Source organism: Hypomesus nipponensis, chromosome 18, assembly GCF_054491055.1.
Source record: "Hypomesus nipponensis isolate SF chromosome 18, ASM5449105v1, whole genome shotgun sequence".
NCBI classification, from domain to species: Eukaryota; Metazoa; Chordata; class Actinopteri; order Osmeriformes; family Osmeridae; genus Hypomesus; species Hypomesus nipponensis.
The window spans coordinates 15,993,302-16,020,000 of record NC_140378.1 but is presented as its reverse complement, the minus strand read 5'-3'; the positions used below and the strand labels follow the sequence as shown (position 1 = coordinate 16,020,000).

At 51.8% G+C, this 26,699-nt stretch overlaps 2 protein-coding genes across 5 annotated transcripts in view; one reads left to right on the top strand and one right to left on the bottom strand.

The window, feature by feature from the left end:
- The window catches only part of samd11 (sterile alpha motif domain containing 11), a 45,462-nt gene extending 33,225 nt beyond the window's left edge, over positions 1-12,237 (top strand). For 2 of the 4 annotated variants that reach the window (XM_084680307.1, XM_084680305.1), the window contains exons 7-12: positions 1,423-1,570; positions 7,506-7,621; positions 7,713-8,591; positions 9,437-9,576; positions 10,054-10,164; positions 10,518-12,237. In XM_084680307.1, coding sequence (XP_084536433.1) covers positions 1,423-1,570; positions 7,506-7,621; positions 7,713-8,591; positions 9,437-9,576; positions 10,054-10,164; positions 10,518-10,769 — 1,646 coding nt within the window. In that variant the 3' untranslated portion in view covers positions 10,770-12,237. The remainder of the gene's footprint in view (positions 1-1,422; positions 1,571-7,505; positions 7,622-7,712; positions 8,592-9,436; positions 9,577-10,053; positions 10,165-10,517) is intronic. The other 2 variants (XM_084680306.1, XM_084680308.1) reach the window with 2 other exon arrangements.
- A 2,669-nt stretch (positions 12,238-14,906) lies between these two features.
- noc2l (NOC2-like nucleolar associated transcriptional repressor) lies at positions 14,907-26,436 on the bottom strand. The gene is made up of 19 exons (XM_084679106.1): positions 26,299-26,436; positions 25,799-25,936; positions 25,527-25,710; positions 25,301-25,414; positions 25,074-25,188; positions 24,811-24,901; positions 24,639-24,717; positions 24,404-24,514; positions 24,140-24,253; positions 23,692-23,880; positions 23,368-23,507; positions 22,997-23,108; positions 21,586-21,699; positions 20,007-20,108; positions 19,169-19,312; positions 17,965-18,078; positions 17,446-17,581; positions 15,292-15,390; positions 14,907-15,189 (listed from the first exon to the last, which is right to left on the bottom strand). The coding sequence occupies exons 1-19, from the start codon at positions 26,316-26,318 to the stop codon at positions 15,035-15,037; spliced, it is 2,271 nt and encodes a 756-aa protein (XP_084535232.1). The 5' UTR covers positions 26,319-26,436; the 3' UTR covers positions 14,907-15,034.
- Positions 26,437-26,699: the final 263 nt, after the last annotated feature.

The window sequence follows — 26,699 nt, the reverse complement described above, 5'->3', positions numbered from 1 at the left end:
CCTAGAGACAAACAACACACATGGTCTGACGTGCACACACATACACCCGCGCTTGCACACCCCCACTCATACATGCACACACACACGCTCACACACACACGCTCACACACAAACTCACTCACACACACCCTCACACACAAACTCACCCACACACACCCTCACACACACACACCCTCACACTCACACACCCTCACACACACACACACTCACACATTCACCAGAGGCAGAAATGGTCCCCAGCTCCTGTGGGATCAGTCTAATTAAAAAACAGGGGGAGATAGTGGGAGGGGGGAGGCAGGAGAGAGATAGAAAGGGGGGATGGGGAGCCGGAAGAGAGAGAGGGAGGTGGAGAGGGTTGAGGATGGACTTTCTCTTTAGCACCCTCTCATTAGAAGACCTGTCTCCTGATGTGGCCCACCCTGGGTGTTACCGATGAGGTGTTCCCTCACAGGGAGGGAGGGAGGGAGGGAGGGAGGGAGGGAGGGAGGGAGGGAGGGAGGGAGGGAGGGAGAAAAAGAGCGAGACATAAAGATGGAGAGGGAGGGAGAAAGAGAGAGGTAGAAAAAGATAAAGAGAAAAAGATGGAGAGGACGCGCAGAGGAGCAGGAGGTCAGGCTAAAGACTAGAGGGGGGGGGTAGATAGAGGCGGGGCGAGAGAGAAGAGAAAGGGAGAGAAAATAAGAGATGGATTAGGAGGAAAGATGGTCTTATCCATTTGGGAAGCACCATTACCCACACTGTGCTCTCTGCCGATACCCAGGGCTCTCCCCATCTATATCCCTCCCCTAAATGTTGGTGGTTTCCGAGCGAAGAGGGAAAATAGTGTACGTGAGTGTGTGTGTGTTTTGGTGTGTTTCTGATGTGGTTGCCAGGATCATCAAATGAGCGTTGATTATTTTGAACGTGAACTGAATGTGAGTGGAGCTAAGCGATGTTCAGAGACTACTCAGGGTGCTTTTGACCAGCTATCAGCATACTGGAAGAGATATACACACAAACACAGCCTTTTCCATATAAATTACTTTTTCTGCACTTCAAGCCAAAAGCCTAAAAACCCCCCATGCATTCCATTCCATACTGAAGATACGACGCAGGAACAGCCAAAAGATGGAGGCAGTGTGTATAGCCGTTTTTAGAATTTTACACTAAACTGCCATTTCTCTGATTAGCGCTGGAAAACAGCTTATGACACGGAAAGACTGAATGCTAACTTTATAATTTGTATCTCCTTCTACCTTCCCCCTTCCTCCATCTGTCCTCCCCGCCACTCTCCTTTCTATGTTCTCTCCCTCTCTCCCTCTCTCTCTCTCCCCCCCCTCTCTCTCTCACTTCTTCACTCACTCTCTCTAAACCCCCATTTTCTATCGCTCTCCTTCACACTTCCTCTCTCTCCGCCGCGCCCCCCCTCCCCCCCTCCCCCAGATCTGCTGCGTGTGCGTCAGGAGGCGCTGGCTGCGGCTGTGAGGAACAGCGGGGGCCTGGAGGCCCACCTCCCCTCAGCAGGAAGCTCCTCCAGCCAGAGACGCAAGCAGGGCCTGCCTCAGCACCGCGACGCCCACTACACTGACAGGTAGGACACACACACAGGAACACACCAACACACACCTGCAAGCACACACACACACACAAACACACACCTGCAAGCACGCACACACACAAACACATTCCTGCAAGCACACACACACACAAACACACACCTGCAAGCATGCACACACACAAACACACACCTGCAACCACGCACACACACAAACACACACCTGCAACCACGCACACACACAAACACACACCTGCAACCACGCACACACACAAACACACACCTGCAAGCACACACACACACAAACACACACCTGCAAGCATGCACACACACAAACACACACCTGCAACCACGCACACACACAAACACACACCTGCAACCACGCACACACACAAACACACACCTGCAACCACGCACACACACAAACACACACCTGCAAGCACGCACACACACAAACACATTCCTGCAAGCACGCACACACACAAACACATTCCTGCAAGCACGCACACACACAAACACATTCCTGCAAGCACACACACACACAAACACACACCTGCAACCACGCACACACACAAACACACACCTGCAACCACGCACACACACAAACACACACCTGCAAGCACGCACACACGCCTGCGAGCATACACATAGACAAAGAATGAACACATACACACACAGTTGCAGATGTCCACACACATGCAGTGACCTGGAGAGAGGTGGACTCGAACCACGAGCTCGAGGCTTGGTCTCCCAGGCAGAGCTGCTGTAGACCACAACCACCGGCCTGCAATAACAGCACATATTCACCATCAATAATGAAGCCTGTACATCTTCCCTTAATACATACTGCATGAGAGGTGTGTGTGTGAGTGTGTGTGTGTGTGTGTGACCAAGACTGCATAAAGATGGCAAAAAAACAGCAACTGAATTATGCACCAAAGGAGAAGAGGTTGAAAAAAAATGGAGGAAGTTGAAAAACGAGGGAGAGGGAATGAAAGCAAATGGAGTTGATAGGCTATGCCAGTTTTCATTACGTCCGTGGAATCCTTCCCCTCCCTCCATCCCTGGCTCCCTCTTCCCCTTCCTCCCTCCATCCCTCCTGCCTTTGCTTCAGTTGGATCTGATTTTGTCAGGCAGTATTTAACTGCGTACGGTGTGTGTGTGTGTGCCTGCATCCGAACCTCTGCTTCTATCCAAACTCATGCTTCAGAGCAGCCCGCCTGCTCCCGCCCCCTCTCCATCCCCTCTCCATCCCCTCTCCATCCCCTCTCCATCCCCTCTCCATCCCCTCTACCTCCCCCCTCCTCCCCTCCTCCTCCTCCCCCTCCTCCCCTCCTCCTCCTCCCCCCTCCTCCCCCCTCCTCCCCTCCTCCTCCCCCCTCCTCCCCCCTCCTCCCCTCCTCCTCCTCCCCCCTCCTCCCCTCCTCCTCCCCCTCCTCCCCCCAGCGCTGGCCTCTGCGCCTCCCAAACAAAGCCAGGGGCAGCGGGAGTGGGCGGGTAATTGCTTGTCGATTATTTATGTGGCGCGGGGAGAGGCGGGGGATCGATAATGGGCCGGCGGGGCGGCGGCAGGGGAGATGTGTGCGTGTGAGTGTTTTAGTGTGTGTATGTGTGTGTGTGTTGGAGGGCTATGGGGGGTGGGGAGGGGTGTTGGGGGCAGGCAGGAAGCAGAGCGGCCCAGCTCTGCATGGGGCAGCCAGGGGAGGGTGCGGGGGCGTGTGTGTGTGTGTGCATGTGTGTGTGTTGGTGAGGGTTGTATGCATGTGTGTGTGGGCCCTAAATGTGTATATATGGCTAACTAACACTTGTGTGGTGTGGTGTGTGTTTGGTGTGTGTGTTTGTGGCATGTGTGTGTGTGCGTGGCATGTGTGTGTGTGTGTGCGTGGCAGCCAGTAGTGCAGTGTGAATGTGGTCAGTGAGCCAAGGCAGCTCTCTGGCTGCATAGAGAGTAATTAGCCACACAGGACCGGAGGAAGTTAACTAGGCCTGCACGCTTTTCTATCGCCCTCCTTCCTTCCCTCCCTCCTTCCCTCATTCCCTCCCTCCTTCCATCCCCCTCTCCCTCCCCCCCTCTCTCATGTCTTTAACCCTTTCTATCGCTACTCAACTGAAATAGAGGGATTAACTTAGAAAATGTTGAATGGTCCTTCCCTCTCTTGGCTGCTTCCACAGGTTGTGTGTGTGCTTACATGTGTGTGTCTGTGCACGCGTGTGTGTGTGTGTATGTGTGTGTCCTGTTGCTGGCCAGGTCACATTTTTTCATTGACATTGTTAAAGGACACAGGCTGTGTGGGCGGCCCTAGCCCCACATAAAATCCCCCCACCACGTTAGAGAGGGAGATCCAGAGGGGGGGGGGTGGGGGGGGGTGGGGGGGTGGGGGGGGGGGGTGAGAGAGAGAAGCCGTCTCCCCAGCTCACCTTTCCATCGACTCTCCATTATTGATTATCCGAGGCCCATTAGAGCCCATTGTTAAAAACAAATCGTTAGGAGGGTCGATGGTCTTAGAACATGCCTCTCCATTCGTCTGGCCTGAAATGCCACTCTGCTCCAGCAGCATCTGCAAGGCAAATCCTACTGAGGATATAGGAGATGGATGGGGGCCGGGGGAGAGATGGAGGGATGGAGAAAGAGAGGGGGGGGGGAATGAACAGGTGAGCGAGGATGTAAAGGAAGGAGCAAGGAGGGGACATAGAAGTGAGAGATGAGAGAGAGTAGGCGAGGGCGAGGAGAGAGCGATGAGGACGGTAAGAAATGGAGAGAACCAGCGGAGGAGAGAGAGGGACGAGGGTCACTGAAAGATTGGCGCGGGAGAGATGGAGGGAGCAGTGGACGGAGAGAAAGTGGGAAGGAGCAAGAGACGGAGAGAGAGAGAGAGAGAGAGAGAGAGAGAGAGAGAGAGAGTGTGAGAGAGAGAGAGAGAGGGAGAGGGAGAGGGAGGGAGCCTCATCCATTTTAATGAGCTTCCTGTGTAAATGTGTTCCCGTGGAGTAGGAGCCGAAGGCGGCTGCACGGCGCTCCTAATCCCCCCACGCTCCTGTCATTAAGAGCAGCCCTGTCACACACACACACACACACGCGCACACTCACATGACTGCTCACACACACATGCATGAAAAGACACATGTACACGCTTATGAAAAATATGCAGAGCACATACATGAACAGATACACACTGTGGAGGGAGGGAGAGAGAGTGTGTGTGTGTGTGTGTGTGTGTGTGTGTGTGTGTGTGTGTGTGTGTGTGTGTGTGTGTGTGTGTGTGTGTGTGTGTGTGTGTGTGTGTGGGCATGCATGCATCCCCGCTACACACCCGGCCCTGCTGTGGGAAGGGGCTGTGTGTGTGTGTGTGGGCGCGCATGCGTGTGTGTGTGACAGTGGATGCACACAGACACACACACACACACAGCCCCGCTGTGGGAAGGGGCTGCTGTCGCCACTCTGACAGGTCGACACGCACGAGTGAATTCCCCAGGAGCCTCTAGCCTCATTGGAGGGAGAGAGAGAGAGATAAGGGAGACTGAAGGAGAGAGGGGAGAGGAGAGAGGGGGGGAGGATAAAGAGAGGAGGACAGAGAGAGAGAGAGAGAGAGAAAAGGGAGAGACAGAGGGAAGAAAAAGGGAGAGGAGAGAGAGAAAGGAGAGGGGAAGTGAAAGAGGATAGAGGAAGAAAATGAGAGAAATTGTATTCTTGACACAATAAATTGTATTCTCGACACAAATGTAGATGTTTTTTTTAATATATTTTCTGTACTATGTGTATTATGAGCATTGTTACATTATTTGCTATACTCTTCATACGCACATACAAACACACACACACACACAGAGCCCAGGGCAAACCGGTTAATGGCTGATTCCGCCCCCCCTCCCCCCCCCCCGACCAAATTGCTTCCTATAAAAGGAGAGAGAGAGCGCGTCTGGCTCCCTCTCTCCCCACCCCTCCCTCCCTGCCTCCCCTCCCTCTCTCCCCACCCCTCCCTCCCCTGCCTCCCCTCCCTCTCTGCCCACCCCTCCCTCCCCTGCCTCCCCTCCCTCTCTCCCCACCCCTCCCTCCCCTGCCTCCCCTCCCTCTCTGCCCACCCCTCCCTCCCCTGCCTCCCCACCCCTCCCTGCCCTGCCTCCCCTCCCTCCCCTGCCTCCCCTCCATCCTTCCATCTCTCTCCTTCCCTCCCCATGATTAGGCCTAATTATGGTGGGGTGAACGCCTGCCGGCCCCAGTCATGCAGCTTTAATTGACCGTTATTCATCTGCGGGCTAACAGTAACGCTAGGCTAGGCGGCCAGGGCTTGGACAGGGGAGGGGGGTGGGAGGGAGGGCTAGGGGTGGGTTGGGTTGGCGTGCCGGAGCCTAGCTAGCGTAGCGGTTGTGCACAGCGGCGGCGGCGACGGGGCCAGGCTAATTGCTAGCCCTGAGGGATTAGGCCAGGTGATTACACACTGGGCGGTGTAATTACATAAGCAGCGGCGGGCCCCGGCTAGCCGGCCCCGGGGTCACGCGCCGCAGAGCCCTTCCCCAAGATTAATTGGAGCTGCCACCGGAGTGCGAGGCACCGCCGGAGAGAGCGGTTATACGATTAGCATTAACATTTCAGCGGCGGTTCCGATCGATGAATGGTTTTCACCCCCCCCTCTCGACACCCCCCCCCCTATCACCTCCCCCGTTGGCTCTCTGTGTGTGCGTACCCCCCCGGCCCACTCCTGTCCTCCATCTCTATCTTTCTTCTCTCTCTTTTTCTCCCTCCTTCTCTCCATTGCTTTCGGTTTGTTTGAGACATGCAGGCGCTAGTTACTGTGAACACGTGGGTTACCCAACAACGGCTGAGGCTGCCAGTGACCGTTTGTTTTTGTTGTTGGGGCCGTCCTGTTCTCCCTTCACGCGTCTCTGCTCGGCAGGTTCGTGGCCTTCACACATGGATTGCCAATGTGTGATTGGTGTGATCTGGCAAGATGCGTGTGTGTGTGTGTGTGTGTGTGTATGTGGTACTGTGTGTGTGCAGGGAGGGTTGTGAACTCTTTTAATAGGACAGATAGAGTTGCCACACACTCCCAAAGCCCACTTCCACATTGTCTCTCACACACACAGTAACACACACACACACAGTCACACACAGGAACACACACAGTAACACACAGGAACACACACACACAGTAACACACGCGTACACACCATGACAAAAACTTCACTCGCACTCTCTCTTTTTCTAAAACAACATCTCCTTTCCTCTCTCCTGCAAATCCTCTTGTGTGCTCTGTTTCTTTGGGGAGGCAGGCAGAGCAGAGAGAACGGCAGGAACGCATGAGGGGCTTTTCTTCACCCTGAACGAGAGAAGGGGGTGGGGGGAGGAAGGGAGGAAGGGGGAGGGAGGGAGGACAAAAGAAGAAGGACATAATGGAGAGGACCTTTTCATAAGCCGGGGTAGCAAGACACGCCGCCTTTTAACTGGCTCAATATGGCAGAGAGGGGGGGGGGGGGGGGAGAGGGAAAAGGGGCGGGAAAAATGAGAGAGGAGAGGAGGATGAGTGTTAATTAGAAGGTCCTTCAGTCCGTGGCCCCGGTGGAGAGGTGGGGGCCGCCCCAGCTGTCGTAGCATGACACACTCGCATTGTGCATTCAGCCCTCATTACGGCGGTATGTGTGTGTATAGAGGCCAGCTTGCGTGAGAGAGAGAGGGTGTGTGTCCGTGGCGTACAGTATGTATTAGCGTGCGCGCGCGTGTGTGTGTGTGTGTGAAGCCCAGGGTACAAACATGGCCAGCGGCATAGCAGCGTGACAGGACTGATGAGGCAGCGGGCAAACATGAGCCTCAAGAGCCTGATAAGAATAGATCAGCTCACACACATCAGCCGTGCTGAAGCTGAAGCTAGGAGATCTATGCTTCTGAAGGCTGGCCCTGTGTCTTCGCTTTTAACCAGATTTAACTGTCATCGTTTTCCAGACTAAAATGTTGTGTGTTTTCTTGATGTTTTCTCAGGGAGATGTCCCACCCTCCACCTCTGCTGTCTCCTCAGAACGCCCCCCACATAGCCCTGGGCCCCCACTTGAGGCCACCCTTTCTGGGCATGCCTTCCGCCCTTTGCCAAGCTCCTGGTGAGTCTGAAAGTTAAAGCTAGCATGCTAGCTTTCAACGTGTCCACTGATGTCAGCTCATTAGCTAACAGTGTGTTGTTTTCTCCTCCAGGCTATGGCTTCCTCCAGCCTGCCCAGGCTGAGATGTTTGCCCGGCAGCAGGAGATGCTGAGGAAGCAGAACCTGGCTCGGCTGGAGATGTCCGCTGAGCTGCTGAGACACAAGGAGCTGGAGAACCTCCACAGGCAGCAGCAGCAGCAGCAGCGTCTCCTGGGCTCCGACTCCCTGGCCGGCCTGCCCCCCGGCATCCCCCCGGACCACCCCGCCCTGCGCTCCCTCCACGACATCCCCGAGGGACACCCCCTCCGCGAGGAACTCAGCCGACGCTCCAATGCCATGCTGGTGCTCCGCCACGGCAGCAATGCGCCCCTGCTGGCCCTCAACCACCAGGCCACGCCGAGGGCCGCCACGCCCAAAGACTCCCAGGAACAGAGCTCCGCGTCCGGGCCCAGCTCCAGGAAGGGCACCCGCAAGGGGCCCCAGACGCAGCTCCGCGGCGGGGCCCACCAAGCCGCGGACCACAGAGGGAGTCTCGGAGAAGGGCGAGGGGGGGAAGGAGACGCGGAGGGGCAGGATGAGGAGATGAAGGACTCTGATAGTGAGGCAGAGGCGGGCGAGGAGCGGCACGAGGGCTCGGGTGCCAAGGCTAGCGACAGACTCCACAGGGACAGAGACGGCTGCCCGGGGAAAGAGCCCGGGGGCAAAGGTGCGTGTGAGGGTGCGAAGGAGGCCGGCGAGGGCTCGGGGCGACTCAGCGCCCCCTGTAGCTCGGTGGGGGCAGAGTCGCCCAGTCGTCACATCTTCACCCCGGGCCTGGGCAAGAGTGAGGTCAAGTACCACCTTCCCCCTGGCGCCTTGCCCCATCTGCCCGCTCTCCACGGCCAGACGCTGCCCTTCGGATTCCCCTACGCCAACCCCTACTTCCACACTGGTGAGTGCCACACACAGATAGGAGTACACAGCTAGGAATCACAGTTCTCTAAGCACTGTAGAAACGTAAGCAAATTCACTTTGTGATAGGATATCACACCAACTCCCCTGTACACTGTCAGGCTCACAAGTGGTAATTAGATGAAATGTCCACAATGGAACAATTCTGTGTTGGTCTAATTAAAAACGTAGTTCCAGTTGTTTGTGGTTAACGACGGACATTAAAAAGAGAAATTGGACCGTTTGAAAAAATGCAGACAGAAACTGCTTGAGGAAGCAAAGGCAGAACCAACTCGTTTCACAGAGGGGGCCTAGACACACACACACACACACACACACACACAGGGCCCAGGGCCCAGGGCAGGCATATGAAAGCCATTAGCGTCACTCTCCCTGCGTCTTGCTGTGGGGACCCACCCACCACACCATCCCCCACAGTGAGGGGCCCCCTCTGACCCCGTGCCCCCCTCCCCGCTCTGGGGTCTCACCATCCCCGCCTCAGCCACGTAGGGAGAGAGAGATAGAGAAGGAGGGAGAGAACGGGAGGGCGGCTGGAGGTCTTGACAGGCGCACCGTCCTTCGTTCGATTTCAAGAAAATGTAGTGGCACAACAAGGTACGACATGCTCATTCACGTGACAAAGCTTGTGTGACTGGTCGACTGAAACAGCGACTGACTGAACAACCGGGGGCAGGCCACCGGCCTCTCTTTGTAGCCTCGTCCTTTTTAGTTGGAATACCATAGAAGAAGAACAGGCTCTCTTTCTGTGACTTTCGGACGTGATTCCGCTGTTTCCCCTGGTGATTGACATCCCCCCCCCTGTTCCTCCTGTCTCTCTGGCCTCAGCAGCAGGCTCTATGGGCGGCCTGTTCCTGGATGGAGAGGACTCGTCTACGGCGCCCCCGGTGGAGGACATCAGCAAGTGGAGCGTGGAGGAGGTGTGTGGCTTTGTTGGCAGCCTGGCTGGATGCGCTGAGTACACACAGGTGAGGAACAGAGAGATGGGCGAGGGGAAGAGAGAGAGAGAGAGAAAGAGAGAGAGGAGAGGGGAAGAAAGAGAGAGAGAGAGATAGAAAGAGAGAGGAGAGGGGAAGAGAACGGTCTACAGAGTGGCTTAGGAAACAGAGTATCCACCACGGCTTCTGTGCATAGATACCCCGACTCATTTTTATTTTTACAACAGCACTTTTCTCATCTCATCTCTCACACACAAAAGGTTCCTGTCAAATCACTGAAAGTAGAGCAGGTCAGATGGTGTGTGTGCGTGCGTGTATGGACGGAGGTGTGTAAGAGTTTGTTGGCTGCATGAACGTGCCTGTGTTGCTGCATGAACGTGCCTGTGTTGCTGTATGCGTATACATGAGAGTGGGATAGCGTGTGTTTTGAGAGACAGTGTGTGTGTGTGTGTGTGTGTGTGTGTGTAAGTCCCAGCGCGTGGCTGAAGTGGCTGTGTCGTCTCCCAGGTGTTCCGGGAGCAGGCCATTGATGGAGAGACCCTGCCCCTGCTCACAGAGGAACACCTGCTCAACACCCTGGGACTGAAGCTGGGGCCCGCCCTCAAGATCCGCTCCCAGGTACACACCGCAGAGGGACACACACACGCCTGGCCCTCAGTGTGTGACGTGTGCGCGCGTCGGGACATGTGTGTGCTCGTTAGTGCGTGCTTGTATGTGTGTAGCGAACACGGTGTGTGTGTGTGCGTGTGTGTGCAATTCCTGTTGTGCGTGTGGGTAGCTCGATCTATTCTCAGTAGAGTAGCTTTAGTAGTGCTCTGTCCTTGCCTGTCACCGAGGTCCCTGGTCAGTCTGTAGACTTGCTCTTCTCCCTCTCCTCTCCGGCTGAGCGTCACTTCCTTGTTGCTACGTTGCGTTACAAGTCTCTGCTCTGTGATTGGCCCTAAGCGTGCCATGTGCTCTGGTCTCCTCAGGTGGCGAGGCGAGTTGGCAGGATCTTCTACATGACCAGCTTCCCGCTGGCACTCCCCCTTCCACCATCTGCCCTGCGCCTCCCAGACAGGGACCCCCTGCCGTCAGAGACCCCCCTCGCCCACCGGCCCGCCTCTGCCAGCAGCAGCTCCTCCCCCTACAGCGTTCCCGCCCCTTCTTCACGCTCCTCCCCCAAGCAGGAGAATGGAAATGTCTCTGCTTCAGCAGGCTACGAGGCCAAGACCCCCTCGTAGGATAGACGGGGGCCGGTTGCCCCCTCGAGAGAGAGGGGGGGGGGGGGCAGGTGGAGGTGGGCGACAACCTCCGCCCTGAAAAACTCTTGAGTGGAATCTCCTCTCTGAACTTCATCCTTCAAGAACTATACGCTGAGGCTGAATAGACGTTTTTGAGGAACAAACTGAAAGAGAGGAGAAATGACAAAATGGACAGAATCATGCATCGCAATCAACCTCCAGCTCCAGCATTTTCTGGCTGAGCAGAATCCAAAGACGGGGAAACTGGGTAGGAGGGAGAGAGACAACGGGAGAGAGAAAGAGAGAGAGACATCAGGAGAGAGAGAGCGAGAGAGAGAGAAAGCAGACAGCTGGTCTTAGACAGCTTGCCAAAAAAAAAAAAAAAAAAAAGGAGCGAAGCCCCACAAACACGACATTCTTTTGAGTCAGACAGACAGACGCTAGCGGAAACCCTTCCTTCCTGGACTGGAGGAAGCCCCCTCTCTCACTCTCCCCGTCTGTCTCTCTGTCTGCTCCCCAACACACTCTGCGGCGCCCGCCACTTTAAAAGGAACGCCTCTTTCCTATTCCTCTTCTTCTCTCTCCATCTTCTTCTCCCTCGCAGGCTGTGGAGCTCCTGGGGCTCAGAGGAGCCGTACATCAGAGCTGGAGCAGAAGCATATGGCTCAACAGGAACTTGTAACTCTCTCGTTATTGCAACTATGCATTCCACTGTTCAATACCAAAGATGAGTGGAATTGGAACGATATTTAATGTTGTTTCTGGTTACAAGTGGTTTTTACATTGTAGGACGACATAACTGGTCAAGTGCTCGGTACATTCGGGGGGGGGGTTGGGGGGACTGGTCTGGTACCTCAAATGGAGGGAGTGTTAGTTAAAAGGGGGCTCTTTTTAAGGTGACACCAATACCACACCTCATGTTTGATGTTGTACTGGGCTGGTTGTAAGGTGGGTCATGTGCTCAAACTACAGTGAAAGATCCATGGCTTTGGCTCGTCAGACTAAGGTCTTTTGAAATGATCGTGGTGACTACTGTGGCTGACGAAAACAGAACGAATTGTACAGAATCACGTTTTAAGATGAAAATATCCTGAAGGTTATGTACGTGGTACTTTTTTTTGTAGATGCACGAGTAAAATTTTCTGTTGACTGAACAAAAATTGACATGCTAACTTTGGTGGTACTTTTGTTAACATTTTCTGTTTGACGATTGTAAAATTAAGGACATCCCGATCTTGAATGCTACTTCAGCATATAAATGAGGAAAAATAGTATTTATAGGACTTTTGATGTAGTTAGACAGATTATGATACAGTATGTATGGATCCCAAAGAACCTTTTTCTTTATTTTCTCTTTGTTGCAGGGAAAGGAAAGGCACAAAGCTCTTAAATGCAAATCTTTGAATTTATGGATTTTTTTAAAACTATGTTGTAAGCAATGAATAAAAAATGGTCTAGATTTCCCATTCATGTTTGGTCCTCATCCTATTTTTCTGTTCACCAGTTGGTGAAATAAATCCTTGAGAATCTTTGTTTCTCTTCGTACCAAGGTTCCTGCAAGTTTCAGTAAGTTAAATTTAAGACCTTTATGAGACAATTTAAGACCATAAAGATTTGCATATTAGACCTACACGACGCATTACCAAAAAAATATTAAAAGCAAAGAAATTCTTAAAAAAATATTTCAATGAATTCAGTCATTGAAAAAGCATGAATTTAACTTAATTTACAGATAAAGCAATCACATTAGTAACTTAATTGAGCACTTAATTCAGCACTAAGTGCTAGGGGTGGTGGAAAAAATGATTCACATATGAATCGCAATTCAGTCTTCTAGCAATTCACATCAATTCACTTTTATTTTTTTTATGTAAGCATATATTAAATCGCAATTTGTTAAAAAATCGTGACTCGATTTATCGAATCGTGACCCCAAGAATCTAATCGTGAGGTACCGAAAGATTCCCACCCCCTAATAGACGGTATTCAAGATTAATCTAATTATCGTCACTGCATTTTGTGAACCAGTTCTTAGAAATCCTTCAGCAAACTTTCACTTGTTTTGTAAGTATGATTAGAAGACAGAGTATTCTGTTTTATAACTTGGCATTAGCAGAAACAAAACGTACGTTGTCCATTGGCATTTGGTAGTGTCATAATTACAATATCTTGTAGAACTTAACTTTACAGGAAATCTCGGTGGCTCAGCGGGTAAGCATGTGTACCATTAAGTCAACTTCCAAATATGGAACCCCTGGTTCAAATCTCATTCAAACCAATTGTTAACTGATATCAGTTAAGTTACATATTGTATTTCCAAGTATATAGAAAGGGGATCCTATGGTGTAGTGGGTTGAGAACAAGTGTCTACACCACAACAACCTGGGTTCAAATCCATCACTGGGCATTGTGTGAAATATATCCATGGGCCCAGATCCCTGTAACTGCAGCGCATTGTCTGATTGTCAAGATCAACTGTTCCACCATGAAAGGCTCAACCAAAAAAAGAAATGTACTTTATATCAGTTTTATTTATAAGTCGAGTTTTATTTATAAATCCAAAAGCAAAAATTGAGCTGTAAGAAAATCTTTCAGACAGATTTGAACACAAGACCCTTCACACAGTAGTCCACATCCATAACCACTGAGCTATCAGGGATCATAACAATCTCCACTCAACATAAAATTTGACATTGAACTATGTAGTTGTAACAACCTGGAGAGTTGGGGTCTCAGAAAACCAGAAGAAAACAGGGCTCCCCTGTTAACTCACTGGGTTAGTGTGCATGCTGTTCCAGACATGTTGGTGCAATCCCACAACAGCCTGGGTTCAAATCCAAATTTTAAATAGTTTATTTTAACTTAGATGTGGGACTTCATTTAGCAGACACCCTTACCCAGAGCGACTTCACCTTCACAGCTTCATAAATATCGTCTCTCTTCTCTCCACCAAATGCTTGTTAATCTCAGGAAGATTCTCGACTATGGTTTGGTTAGAAACACAGTGCGAATTATACAATGATAATCGGGGGGGTGGTCAGCTTCTTCTCCAGGGTGTAAAGTAATATTTAAGATTACAGGTAAGCACAATATGTAAATGTATCGACCCTGACCTGTTGTTCTTACCTCTTTTGGGGGGGTCCAAGTCTTAACTGGGGGGGGGTCAAACCCCTCCAAGCCCCCCGTAATTTGAACCCTGGACTCTAGAGCTCCGCTTTGCAGGGTACGACTCAATACTTTTGAAAATGTGGCCGTTTTATGGCCTTACATTTACAGTTCTGAATTTTAAGACTTTTTAAGACCCCGCGGGAACCCTGTCTTACTGTGTTTGTGTGGGTCCAGTGTGCTGGGTGTCTGCAGCAGTGATATGGAGTATCCAGCGCCCCGCTCTCTCTCTCTCCCCTGATGGTGTGTGTGTGTGTGTGTGTGTGTAGGGTAGGAGACCCCCAGGGCATGGTTCAGGTCAACACCAGCTGTCAGAGTGTGAGGTTCAGCCGCAGGCCAAGGCCTCCCTGCCTGTGGGGATAAACCTGACCCGTCTCTCTCTCTCTCTGCACAAGGAGACCTCGTCCACTGCACAAGGTGCTCTATACTGGTCTCTCACACACACACTGGGCACTGTGCTCCCCATGGAACATGTCCTATTGTCAGAACTCCCTGTCATTGGCATATATCAATGAAGTTCAGTAGTACTCAGTTCTTTCAACCAGAAATATCTGTAATTGAATTGGGCAAAAATGATTCACCTTGATAATTAGTGCTATACTGCTGTTCCACGAGATGACAGAAAGAAATAAGATAGGGAAGGTGGAAGCAAAGCAAAGCGAATTGAGCGAGAGGGAGGTTGGTGGGATGTTGGCATGGAAACAGGCCAGGCTGTGTTGCTTCTCTACCACCTGGGCTTAGAGGACTGGCACAGCATCAGACACCACCCTAACAGCCTGGCACACTACCTCTGTCCTGGAGCGCACCGCCCCCCCCCCCCCTCCCTCCCACCCTGCACAGCATGGCACAGACCTCTACAGCACATCCTAGTCCATTCTAGAACCCTCTCAGAACACTGTTCCATCTAAAGACCTATAATATTGAATTAGCAATACATCAGTGATTGCAGATAGAATATCAAAAACAACAAAGTGGATTTAAACTTTTATACTTTGTACATGGTTGCACTGTACAATAACTGACACGTACAAAATTCAAATTAAGCTAAATGGTTGAGAGAAGAAACGCGAGTTGCACATAGTGTGTGTGTGTGTGCGTGCTCAGTCCTCCTGGTCAGACAGCTGCAGGTCCTCCACCAGGTCCTCCTCCCCCTCAGCCAGCTCCATCAGGGCCTTGCTGGACAGCTGCTTGGGAGCCTTGGACGCCTGACCCTCCTCCTCCTCATCATCATCATCCTTCTCACCATCGCCAGCATCTGGAAGAGGGAACCACGTCAACAACAGATTCACATGGTAGGTGCCCTCGCTTCAGGGAGCGCGGGCTGCGACTCTTGGAAAACACAGATCCATTTCCAGACCTGAGGCGCCATCTTGGTCCGCGTCCACACCCTCGTCATCACTCAGGTCAGACAGATCCTCCAGATCTTCGTCGTCCGAATCCAGGTTTTTCTTTTTGCCTGGGGGAGAGAGACGGAGAGAGAGAGAGAGAGAGAGAGAGAGAGAAGAGCAGAGAGAAGAGCGAGCGAGAGAGAGAAGAGCGAGCGAGAGAGAGAAGAGCGAGCGAGAGAGAGAAGAGCAGAGAGAGAGAGAAGAGCGAGCGAGAGCGAGAAGAGCGGAGAGGAGGAGAAACTAATGACCGACCCGTTTTTCCATCACAACTCACAATGCATGTGCCACCCCCACCGGCAGCTAATCAAACCAACCCCTCGACACTGCCCAGCCCTCACCCCACCTGAGAGAGAGAGAGATAGAGTAATGACACTGATGTTAGTGTGTTCCACAAGCTTCATGTCAGATGTTCCCGAGCAGGTACCCTCAGATGTCACTGGTTCCCATTACCTCCAGCAATGGAGCTGAAAATACATTAGCGCCCGAGCGGCCACAAACAGCCGTGACGCACTACCAGGGCCCAATTTCAGACATCTTGCCCTCTCTGACTAAATATAGCAAATGGAGATAGCAGACAGCCCTCTGAGCAGACTGCTGCACAACTCCTCCACAAGACGGACGAGTGTGTGTGTGCGCGCGTGCACACATGCGGGTTGGGTAAGCAAACAAGATGCAGAGCCTGAGTTCCACCCAAGTTATGTTTGTGTATGTGTATGTGTGTGTATGGGTGGGTCAGTTTAATAAGTGTGTGTGAGATCATGCTTAGACATTTCTTTGGCTGAGCAGATGGCAGCCAGGTCTCAAGGCATCCGAGGTCTGATGATCTAGCGGCTGAAGGAGAGGAGCGGAGAAGTAGAGGACTGGAGGAGGGAGCAGAGTTAAGGCCACGACGCTGACTGGTCTGGGAGAGCTCAAAACCTCCAGGATCTCCCAACCATCCCATATAGTGAGGGCTTAGATGCAGCCATCTGGAGGCCCACTCAGATAACACACCTCTCCAGTCCATCTACGCACGCCACCGCTTCTGATATATTGTCTCTGTCTCCTCTGGACACGAGCAACAACCAAGAGTTTGGTGACTTGCCCAAAGGCTTGGAAAAAGCGGCCGGAGGTTTGGATGTGTGTGTGTGTGTGAGTGAGAGAGCGTGTGTGTGTGTGTGAGGACGTGCGGGGGCAGGCAGCTAAGCCCTGAGAGCTGGAGGGGAGTTTGGGGAGAGTGGGGAGCGGCCACCTTTGGCTGTTCCACTGGGCTGGTTTGAATTAGGAACCCCCACCGGGATCCAAGCCTGGACTTCCTGTCGGAGGGAGGAGGGGGGGCGACACACGTGGGAGGGTGGGACGGAGGGAGGGAGGGGCTGGCGGAGGAAGGGGCCAGCGGCTCCACCGGCAGCTGGCGGCCCGGTTGTGGGGACTCTCCCTACAATGAGGACCAGATGCAGGAGAAGAAGAAAAAAAATCCCCTCCCTCCCTCGCAGTCTTTTTTTTCCCCGTCGAGCGTGTCCGAGTGTAAAGCTGTAAAAGGAGCTGCTGCCTGTGCCCCGCGTGTGACCCAGGAAGGCCGGGCAAGGAGGGGTTAAGGAAAGGCAGCTCCCTTCAGCTGAGGAAAGGTGGGGGCGACAGAGACTCTAATGAGGGTATGTATAGTTCTGAAGTGAGACTTAATTTCCTGTTATGTGCCTGCAGAGTTACTGGGGCTATGTTGTTACTGACTACCAAGTACTCCACCAACTCTAGAATTTCAGCACTAGAGAATTTGCTCAACATTGCATATTGAGTTCATCGATGAGCCCAAGACAGGGATGGCCAGTGTTCCTGGCACAGGGGTGAAAGGTCTCCTGCAGTCTGCAGGATGTGGAATCTGACTGCTCCAGGGGACAGACTCACAGTGACCAAACAGAGCCTCCTAGTGGCTATGCCACGCAGGACATAGGACAATGTTGGTTACCAAAGCTTTTAACGGCCAGCATCTGGAACCACCAGGTAATGGATCTTCCAGCCTGTGCATGTGTGAATGTGTAAAATTGTGTGTGTGTGTGTGTGTGTGTGAGAGTGTGTGTGGGAGTGAGAGTGTGTGAGTGAGAGTGTGTGTGTGAGTGAGAGTGTGTGAGTGAGAGTGTGTGTACCTTTGAATGTGAGAGCTGTGGCGTTATCGTCCGAGTCGCTGTCAGAAGCGAAGAGATCCGTGAAGTCCTTCTTGTCCTGCTCCTTCTTATCCTTGAGCTTCCTTCTCTTCACCTCAGGCAGGTCCAGGTCTTCCATCTGTTTGTACACACAAGGGTGTGGGTGGGGGAGGTGGTGAGGATGGGGGAGGTGGTGAGGATGGTGGAGGTGGTGAGGATGGTGGAGGTGGTGAGGGTGGGGGAGGTGGTGAGGATGGGGGAGGTGGTGAGGATGGTGGAGGTACTTAGGGTGGGGGAGGTGGTGAGGATGGTGGAGGTGGTGAGGATGGTGTAGGTGGTGAGGGTGGGGGAGGTGGTGAGGATGAGAGAGGTGGTGAGGATGGTGGAGGTACTGAGGGTGGGGGAGGTGGTGAGGATGGTGGAGGTACTGAGGGTGGGGGAGGTGGTGAGGATGGGGGAAGTGGTGAGGATGGTGGAGGTGGTGAGGATGGGGGAGGTGCAGGTGGTGAGGGTGGTAGTTACCCTCTCCTTGCCAGAGATCTCCAGCTGGATCTCCTTCTCTCTCAACTTCTTCCACTGGGTGTAGTACCTGGTGAGGGGAGTTCCCTCCTCCTGCACCTGCTTCTCCCATGCCACCTGACACACACACACACGGAAAACAATGAGAATGAGTGTGTGTGTGTGCCCTTCCATGTGAAGAATGGCTCTCTGGCTCATCCCAGCAGACGGCCTATCCCAGATGAGCTGCTCCTGAGTCAGCAGGAGGAGAGTCACCAGCCTCAGCTGCTGCCGCTGAAGTGACGGTGACGGCAGGCGTCAACATCCAAGCTGGCTGTAAACTGGTGATGGGATATTGGTGAGAAGTTAGATTGAAGAAGAGCCCAGTGTGTGTAAGTGTGTGTGTGAGTGTGTGTGTGTGTGGGGGGTGATAGAAAGGATTTGAAAGTGGAGCCTGGCGGATCTTAGCCAGCCGTCCCTAAAGGTCTTTGTGGATGGTATTGATCAGAGCCAATGTGATTATCTGACCTCCAAATCCAATAGAGTGTATGGACCGTGGCTTCCTACGCCGGTTAGCGTAACGTATTTACGTTTACAATTTGCAGCGCGGCTATTAGAGTGGGCGTCGGGTGTTCTTGGCCTTTTCCACTGACGCGAGCCGGCCGTCTCCTCTCAGCGACAGTGCTCTGTGCCGCTGCTCAGGCGACACATGGCGACAGGCTCCCTCTGGGCTGGGAGCCATGGCGACAGGAGAAGCCCCGGTGCCACTCTGTCTGTCTGACAGGCTCAGGCGACACACACACACATGCACACACACACGCACGCACACACTTTGCCCGAGTTTGATTTACACACAGATAGACCCCCCGTCTTTAATTTCCCCCTAAATGCTTTTAAATATTTAGCAGTGAGGAAGACCCGAGTGCCAGGCAGGGCTTCCATCCTCTCCCAGCTGGCTCCACTACTGGTTACATTAGGCCACGGAAATCAGGAGTACGAGTCAATATCTTGGATTACAAACATATCTGTGCTTGGATTGGGATAGGTGGCAGAAGGCAGTACATGGGAAATATGTGTGTTGAAAGTTAAATGAGGGCTCTGGAACAGAAGCAAAGAGGGCTTGACCCAGAGACACTGCACAGGCTCACATACACTCCCAACCCTGCCACCTCCCTGTCCCACACACACACACACACACACACACACACAAACACACACACACACTCACCACGGCGGTGGCGTCGGCCACTCCGAAGGCGGCCTTCTGTCTCCGCCCTGTGATGTGGCTGCAGTTCTCCTGTACCTTCTCCAGCAGCTGGCGGACTGGCTTGCAGTAATTGGCCACTTTGCATTCCTTCAGGAACGCTTTCAGCTGTGGAGGGCAGGGAGAGGTGGTGGAGAGGGTGAGAGAGGGGAGGGAGACGGAGGAAGAGAGGGGGAGAGAGATGAGCGAGAGGGAAGGAGAGAAACGAGTGAGAGAGAGAAGGTGGAAGGGGAACCAGTGTAAATAATCATGCAGTCTAGTGAGTTTCTCCTCCTACAGGGTGTGTGACCGGTATTCTAAATGTGTGTGTGTCTCAGGAGGAGGGACAGCAAGACCAGGCTGCTCTGAGGAGGGACCGCTGCGACGCCCTCAAACGCTCCCACGAGCTCTGACAGGAAGTGCGTTCTTTGGTCGCCGGGGCAATCTAAACACCGGCGAGCACACAAGACCCTTACGGGTGGGCACGACCACACTTTCCCTCTGCTCTCAGGTTATTTATGTCTGTCATTTTGGAATTCAGAATGTCTTGGTGAGGGTTGAACTGGGGTTGGCATGGCAACTTCTAGGCAAGCTGTCAAACCAACCTGTCCCTTGACTTTTCCCAGTCTATACACCAAACATTACATCCCTCAACATACACAAAAACACTAGTCTTTGCAGTTAGTGAGTTTTTACGTACATGGGTCTGTCCATTGACCTAATGCATACTGACCATATTTACATTCCTACTAATTGATGGTAGAGGCTGAATCAAGGCAGAAGAAGAGAAGATGAGGAGATGGGCTGGCTTCTGATTGGTTACCTGGATGATGGTGGGCAGGGCCAGCTCAGGGAAGCCAATGGAGCAGGCCTGGGAGTGGAAGTACTCCAGCATCAGGTCATACAGCTGATCGACCAGGCCGTCCTGAAACACACAAGCACCTTCAGACTGGGAACACTGGGCGCCAGGCCCCGCCTCCATCTCTCGCACCTTCCCTCAGTGTGGGGCATGAGGACACCTGGGGGATTTCCGTCACCACGTAGAAGAGCGCTGACGAGTCATGTGACTGCTCATGCCAATTTTCTGAGGGATTAGGTGAGGAACACACAAAAACACATGCAAGTCTCTCTATCTCAAACACACACACATAACAGCTACTCGTATGTGCGCACGACCTCCGTCACTGCAGCGTGGATTAGCAGTAACACCAGATTAGCTTGAAGCCGTCACCTGGTGTCACTCAGCTGTGGCTAGGGGGGCCAGGAAGCCCCCCCTCTGAAGCCCCCAGCCAGTCCTCCAGAGGCCCCCAGCCAGGCCCCCAGCCAGTCCTCCAGAGGCCCCCAGCCAGGCCCCCAGCCAGTCCTCCAGAGGCCCCCAGCCAGGCCCCCAGCCAGTCCTCCAGAGGCCCCCAGCCAGGCCCCCAGCCAGGCCTCCAGAGGCCCCCAGCCAGGCCCCCAGCCAGGCCTCATGAGGCCTCCAGAGGCCCCCAGCCAGTCCTCCAGAGGCCCCCAGCCAGGCCTCCAGAGGCCCCCAGCCAGTCCTCCTAACACCTCAGACACTGGGCCTTTACCTTCCATAGGCTCCCCAATACAGCACGGACTGCAACAATCCACAACTGTTGTTGTCTTATTAGTTTTTGTTTTTTTTACATTTTTTATATTACCGCATTTCACTGGCACTTCCAAAACAATAAAACACTGATAACATAAAATACTGGGAAAATGGTCTGGGCCTGGAGTTAATATCAACACACAGATGGCTTGTGTTGCCGAGGGCGACCAGGTGAACGGGGTCCTGACGGGCGGACAGCGAGGGATAATCCCAGAGGGCCGTGTGGCAATCCTCTTGGCAGCGACGCGACCGTGGCAACTTACGCCAGTGTTAGAGCCTTGACTAGGGCTTACCGCACTGCCCTCAATCCCCTTATGCCTGCACACGCACGCACACGCACACACACACACACACACACCGGCAGTGAAGTGTTCATATATATTGACTTGGACCTCCGCCATGGACTTGAATTAAGGCTGTTGTCTTACACAAGTGTGATCATGGTTATTGACAGCAGTAGAAATGGGTGACCCGTGCGTGTGCCTTCTCAAAAAGACTGCTTAGGACCCAAGGAGGCTGACACTGCACCCTGTAAATAACTCGAGTCTAATCAGTCCAATCCAATTAGGTAAGAACATGTTGACTAACAGTAGCACTGAGCCGTTAACCTCACCTGTGGTTACCTATTCATTAGCGTGCACCATGCTATGCTAACAGCAGACACCCGCTTCGGGCTTCTTCCAGTTTATTTTTAGCCGGCGTGCTAAGATAGCTTATTGTATGGTCTTCCCTTCCCACCGTACTGGAGGTATTCATGTTTAGTACAGCTGCTAAGCCAACGTGTCGTCACCTTATAAGCCTTCTCCTGGAGGTTGGTATTGCTGAGTTTCAGGATCACAGCAAAGTTGATGGGTTTGGCACTCATGCGGCCTGGCTTCTTGTTGAAGTCCACCTGTTGAATGATCTGTAGGACACACACAGAAACGACATCCAGTTAAGCAGTAACAATAACAGCACCTGACATTTGTCTTGCTGGAGAATTCAAAAGGGATCCTCTTGGTGCACATTTCATTTGTGCATGCTTATTTCTGTCCTGGTACATCTGCAGTGTGTGTGTGTGTGTGTGTGTGTGTGTGTGTGCTCAGCGAGCGGAGCGCTCCTGGCCGGTGCTGTCTGTACAAACATAGGATGTGGTGGTGGTCTGCGGGGGAGCTGGGGGGAAGCGGGAAGGGCATGGGCCAGACCTGATACACTCACAGTCACACACACACACACTCTCTAAACACATGCACAAACTCACAGACAAAACACACTCCCCTCACTGACACACAAGCAGGAAGCTCCAAATCATACGCCCCCCTTGGAGATGTGAGAGGGTGCGCTAGCTTGCCACACACACACAGCTTTTGCTGCTCTAATTAAAACAGTAGCAGCAAACCTCCGCCTACCTTTAACGAGGGAAACAGTAAAGGGGGGAAAAAAACACAGGAAATGGTGTGTCACAAATAAACACGGCTCGCTGCTAGGGGGTCTTTGACTGCAAGCGTGAGTGCAGTGTGCGTTGAAGGAAAGGGGGCAGGAGGTGGGCTACGCCATCAGCACAAAGGATGTGGTCTCTCAAATGCGTTAGGAGCAGAACATAGACCGCAGTTAGCCTTTATCACTGTGGTCAGGGCCTTCACACACAAACATAAAGACACACACTAAGACCAGACCAAGAGTGACCAATCCCACGAAGCCGAGTGAGAAGTCGATTTTGCAACACCGCTAGTCTGCTTCAAACCACAACAGGGTTGCACACCAACACACAGACCAAACCACGGCCACACACAACAGGCTCCACAACACATCAAGGGAAACGTTGGCAGTTGGTGACTTGGTCTAATATAAAAAGGTGTTTCATACCCAAGCATGCACATGCACACACATCCAGCCAAATGCATTTCCCGCCCTCCTTTTATGTGGTCATTAAAAGGCCAAGCTGTCTTAAATACAATTGAAGGTTTTTCTATCAACAACTGACATAACATGTCAACTACTGGGATTGTTTTCCTCCTGAAGCTGATGATGTGTACGAAGGTTGCCGGTTCGATTCCCGGCCGTGCAAAAGGACTGTGGAGAGGGACTTCACCCTACTTGCCTCGTGGGGGGGGGGGTTATGTCCCTGTACTTACTGTAAATCGCTGTGGATAAGAGCGTCTGCTAAATGACTAAATGTAAATGTTAACCCTGATGTGGTCATCTGTTGGAAAGTCCCATACCTCCAGGAGGAAGGGCATCACGGGCACAAAGGTGCCGGTGCTGCCAGAGAGAAGGGTGAGGACTCGCACACAGTGCATCCTGAGAGGGTAGTACCGTGAGGTGGGCACCAGCCTGCAGGAAACACAAGAGACATCCAGTGGTCAGCACTGCCCCCTGCAGGTGACGAGCGCCGCAGCCTAAACACGCCTCATATGTCATCGATAGGTTTTAGCTAGCGACGTCAAAAGCTTCAAACTGACTCAACTGTATGCTTCTAAATTAACAGGTTATAATTTAATAGCTTCTCCAATTCCAACGCGTCACATTTTTGCTCCTATTGGACTAGATGACTAAACAGAGTAAGATGTGTAGAACACATGTGTGCACTCACTTGATGGTGCCCACTATGACCTGGCACAGAGGGTAGATGAGCGGCTGGAGGACGTCGCTGGGGTGGAGTGTGCTCAGCACACGACACCACAGGTACAGACAGTGGACAAACTGCCAGTTATACACAGACTGGTATGTCTCCTGGAGAATACAATCACAAAACACACACACACGCCGACATTAGATCACACACAGAACATAGAGCAGCACTCCTGGGTCCGGAACAAAAAATAGCATGTGTGTGTGTGTGGGTAGCTGTACCATGTCTACACGTGTGTGTGTGTGTGTTTGGGCGTGGGCGTGTGTGTGTCTGCAGTGTCCTGACCTTCTTCTTCATGGTCATGGCGTTCCTCAGGTGGATGGCCAGCTGTCGTATGTAGATGAAGCCATGCTGGTAAGAAGCCTGCGTATCCAATGAGTACATCTCAGTCAGGGTCCTTTGCATGAAGTTGATGAGAGGCAGCACGTTGGGCGAGGTGAACTTACAGTTCTGTACGTAGGAGATGTACATTTGCTGTTGGGGGAAGAGAAGAGACGAGGTTGAAACCTGGATTGACCAGGAATGCCTTTATGGACCAATTATTTCATGCCAAGCATTGTTATGGTAAATATGCACACTGCTATAGGCCTTGGTTTGGTAAGTTAACAATGTTACAACCTGTATTCATATTTCAGAAATGTTATCCATAATTGCAATTGATGACAAAAATGTATCAGGCCACCTTCCAACAGCACCCATGTGGAGTTAAGAACGTTCAAAACAGACGACTCACCCTGAGGATGGGGTTAAGGTACGTGTCTTGTTTGTGTCTGCAGATCTTGTTGAGGGCCAGGAAGGCCAGCACTCTGCTGATCTCCTCCCCTGTGCTCCACTGCTTGATCAGTTGCTGCCAACAGAGAGATGGAGACGATGCTTGGAAGGTGTTCCCTTCCTCTTTCCACCCCTGAAACTCACCCTCTCCCCTTTCCACTACTATTCTCTCATCCTCCCTCCCCTCTTCTGGACTCCCCTCTTTCTAGTCAGGAGCGGGCCTCACCTTCAGTAGGTGTCGGCACTGCTTGGGCAGACAGAGGTAGTAAGGCACCAGCTGGTTAGCGTGCCTCAGGACAGCACTGATGACCGTGGCCTCTGTGAGACACGACAGCAGCTGTGGAAGGAGAGACAGCGGTGAGCGAGCGAGCGGGGAATCTTGCATGGGGAGAACAGAGATTCAGCCTGGAGAACCAAAGCCAGCTAGTCTATTGCAGCAGCAGTTGACATTCAGGACAGACCTGGACGATCCCACTGAGGTACATCTTTATGTCCACCATGTTCTTCTGCCATTTGGGGCTTGACGACGGAAGCACTGGCCTGAAAGAAAAAAAGTGTCCAACGGGTATATTTTAGACCAACTGAACAGTCAGAACACAGGGACTATGGCGTGTCATCATCATCTCAACTCACTTCTTCTGGTCTTTGTCTGGTTTGAGGTTCAGCATCCTTTGTAGGACCACATATACATCTCTGATACAGAACAGCACCAGGGCATTGAACACTGCAGGAGGACACACAAGCAAACATGTTCACAGTGGTGACTTGTACCGGCAGCATATGCTGAATGATACCAGGAAACATTAGCTTGGTGCTTATGCTGCGCCACTTAATACATGAACTCTCATTATGCATTTCTCATGAGGATATACAAGTGTGTTGTTGTATTTCTTTACCTGAGCTGTCGGCTACTTTGTATCGACACGGCTCTCCCGCCTCCCCTTTGGTGGTTGCCACGGCAGCCTTGAAGGCTTGGGTGATCTCTCTGAAGAGGCGGGGTGTGGGCTCCTCCTGGGCTCAGACAAGGATTGGAACACGTGAGCCACAAGCTTCATTGCACAACAGTACAAAAATGCTACACGGATGAAGCGAGGGCTGATGCTAGCTGGTTGACAAGCGCTACCTTGAGAGCTGCTCGCCAGTCTTCCACCATTTTATCCGTGACTTTGATGGCCTCCACGGTCTTTTGGGATTTTGGTGCAGAGCCTTGTTCTTCCTCGTCATCCGAACTGGCCTCCTGATGGGACAAATCAATATACGTTGTATCTTTTGAGCCTATACATACAACACCTCAAAACAGGAAAGAGATACAAGATCAGATAGTACTGGGGGGCAGACAGGGTCCTTACCTCCAGCTGACTGGGCAGTGTGTGGTATTTCCTCTCCTCCTCATCTTCTGAACTGTCTGTGTCATCAAAGTTGAGCAGAGTCTGGTCATTCTGCTCCAAGAACTTGTAGAACTCGGGATCTTTACTCTTTAACCTGGACAACTGGTCCTTGTGCTGGGATGCCTTGCCTTTCTTCGCAACATCACTATTAGAAACACACAGTAGACGTTGAATAACAATCCAAAACGTTGAACGATGTATTGAAAATAATTCCGTCGGGAAGTGACACTCACTTCTCTTTAACTGCAGATTTCCCTGCTTTTTTCTTCTTCTGTGCATTTTGGGTGGGAGCTTCATCTTCAGAATCTTCCTCGCATGCGGAGTCAAATCCAGACAGCAGGAACTCATCCACGCTTAAGTCCTCGAGCTTCCTACAGCAAAGTCGAAACACAGTTTATTCAGCGAAGAGGACACTCACCTTTACTCACAAAGTACCGCACCTGAGGACAACAACCATACTCTTCACTAAAACGTAAAATTAAACTCTGGCAGAACTAACTACCTAACTACCTAACTACGTTTGCTAAATGTAGCTAGCAACACATAGACAGTATTGGTTAGCTATTTAGCTAGCTAGCTTGCTACTAAGACATAAGTAACAACTCTACAACACATGAATTAGAATTTAAAGACAGGCTGACACAAATCCGTAGTTTTTAACTTGAATATCCTGATTTACTAATGTGTAATGAGTCACCAATAAAACGTTTTAGAGCGTTAGTCTTATAGTTACCTTTTCTGCTTTCCTGCCATGCTGGATCCAAACGTGATTTCCAACCAAGTACCCACAATGCATCAGTGTGTAGTGCATGTCGAAGGGTACTGTAGTTTTCAGTTTTACTCTCTCCCAAAATTATTTATTTTCTCATAAACTAAATATATTATTTAATATCGTTTGATAAAAGTAATATCCAGGGAACATTCGCTCCATACTTAGCCCAGACTGCTGCCGATATTTGACTAAGATTAAAGAATGAGTACGTTACTAACAAAACATTCTGAAAAATGTAGTAAGAGTATTTTGGGGATCACGCAGCTTCTACTGGGATAATACGATAACATAGGACGAATGAATATCCACGAATAGCCAACTGATTTATTTTATTAAATTGCGTATTCAATGTTGATGTTTAG

Bases quoted from the DNA above. Each gene is read 5' to 3' on its own strand.
- noc2l (XM_084679106.1), bottom strand. From the start codon at position 26,318: ATGGCAGGAAAGCAGAAAAG. The intron at 25,711-25,798 runs GTGAGTGTCACT...TGTTTCTAATAG, and splicing joins AAATCTGCAGTTAAAGAGAA to TGATGTTGCGAAGAAAGGCA. The intron at 20,109-21,585 runs GTGACGACACGT...TGTGTGTTTCAG, and splicing joins TCCAGGAGAAGGCTTATAAG to GACGGCCTGGTCGATCAGCT.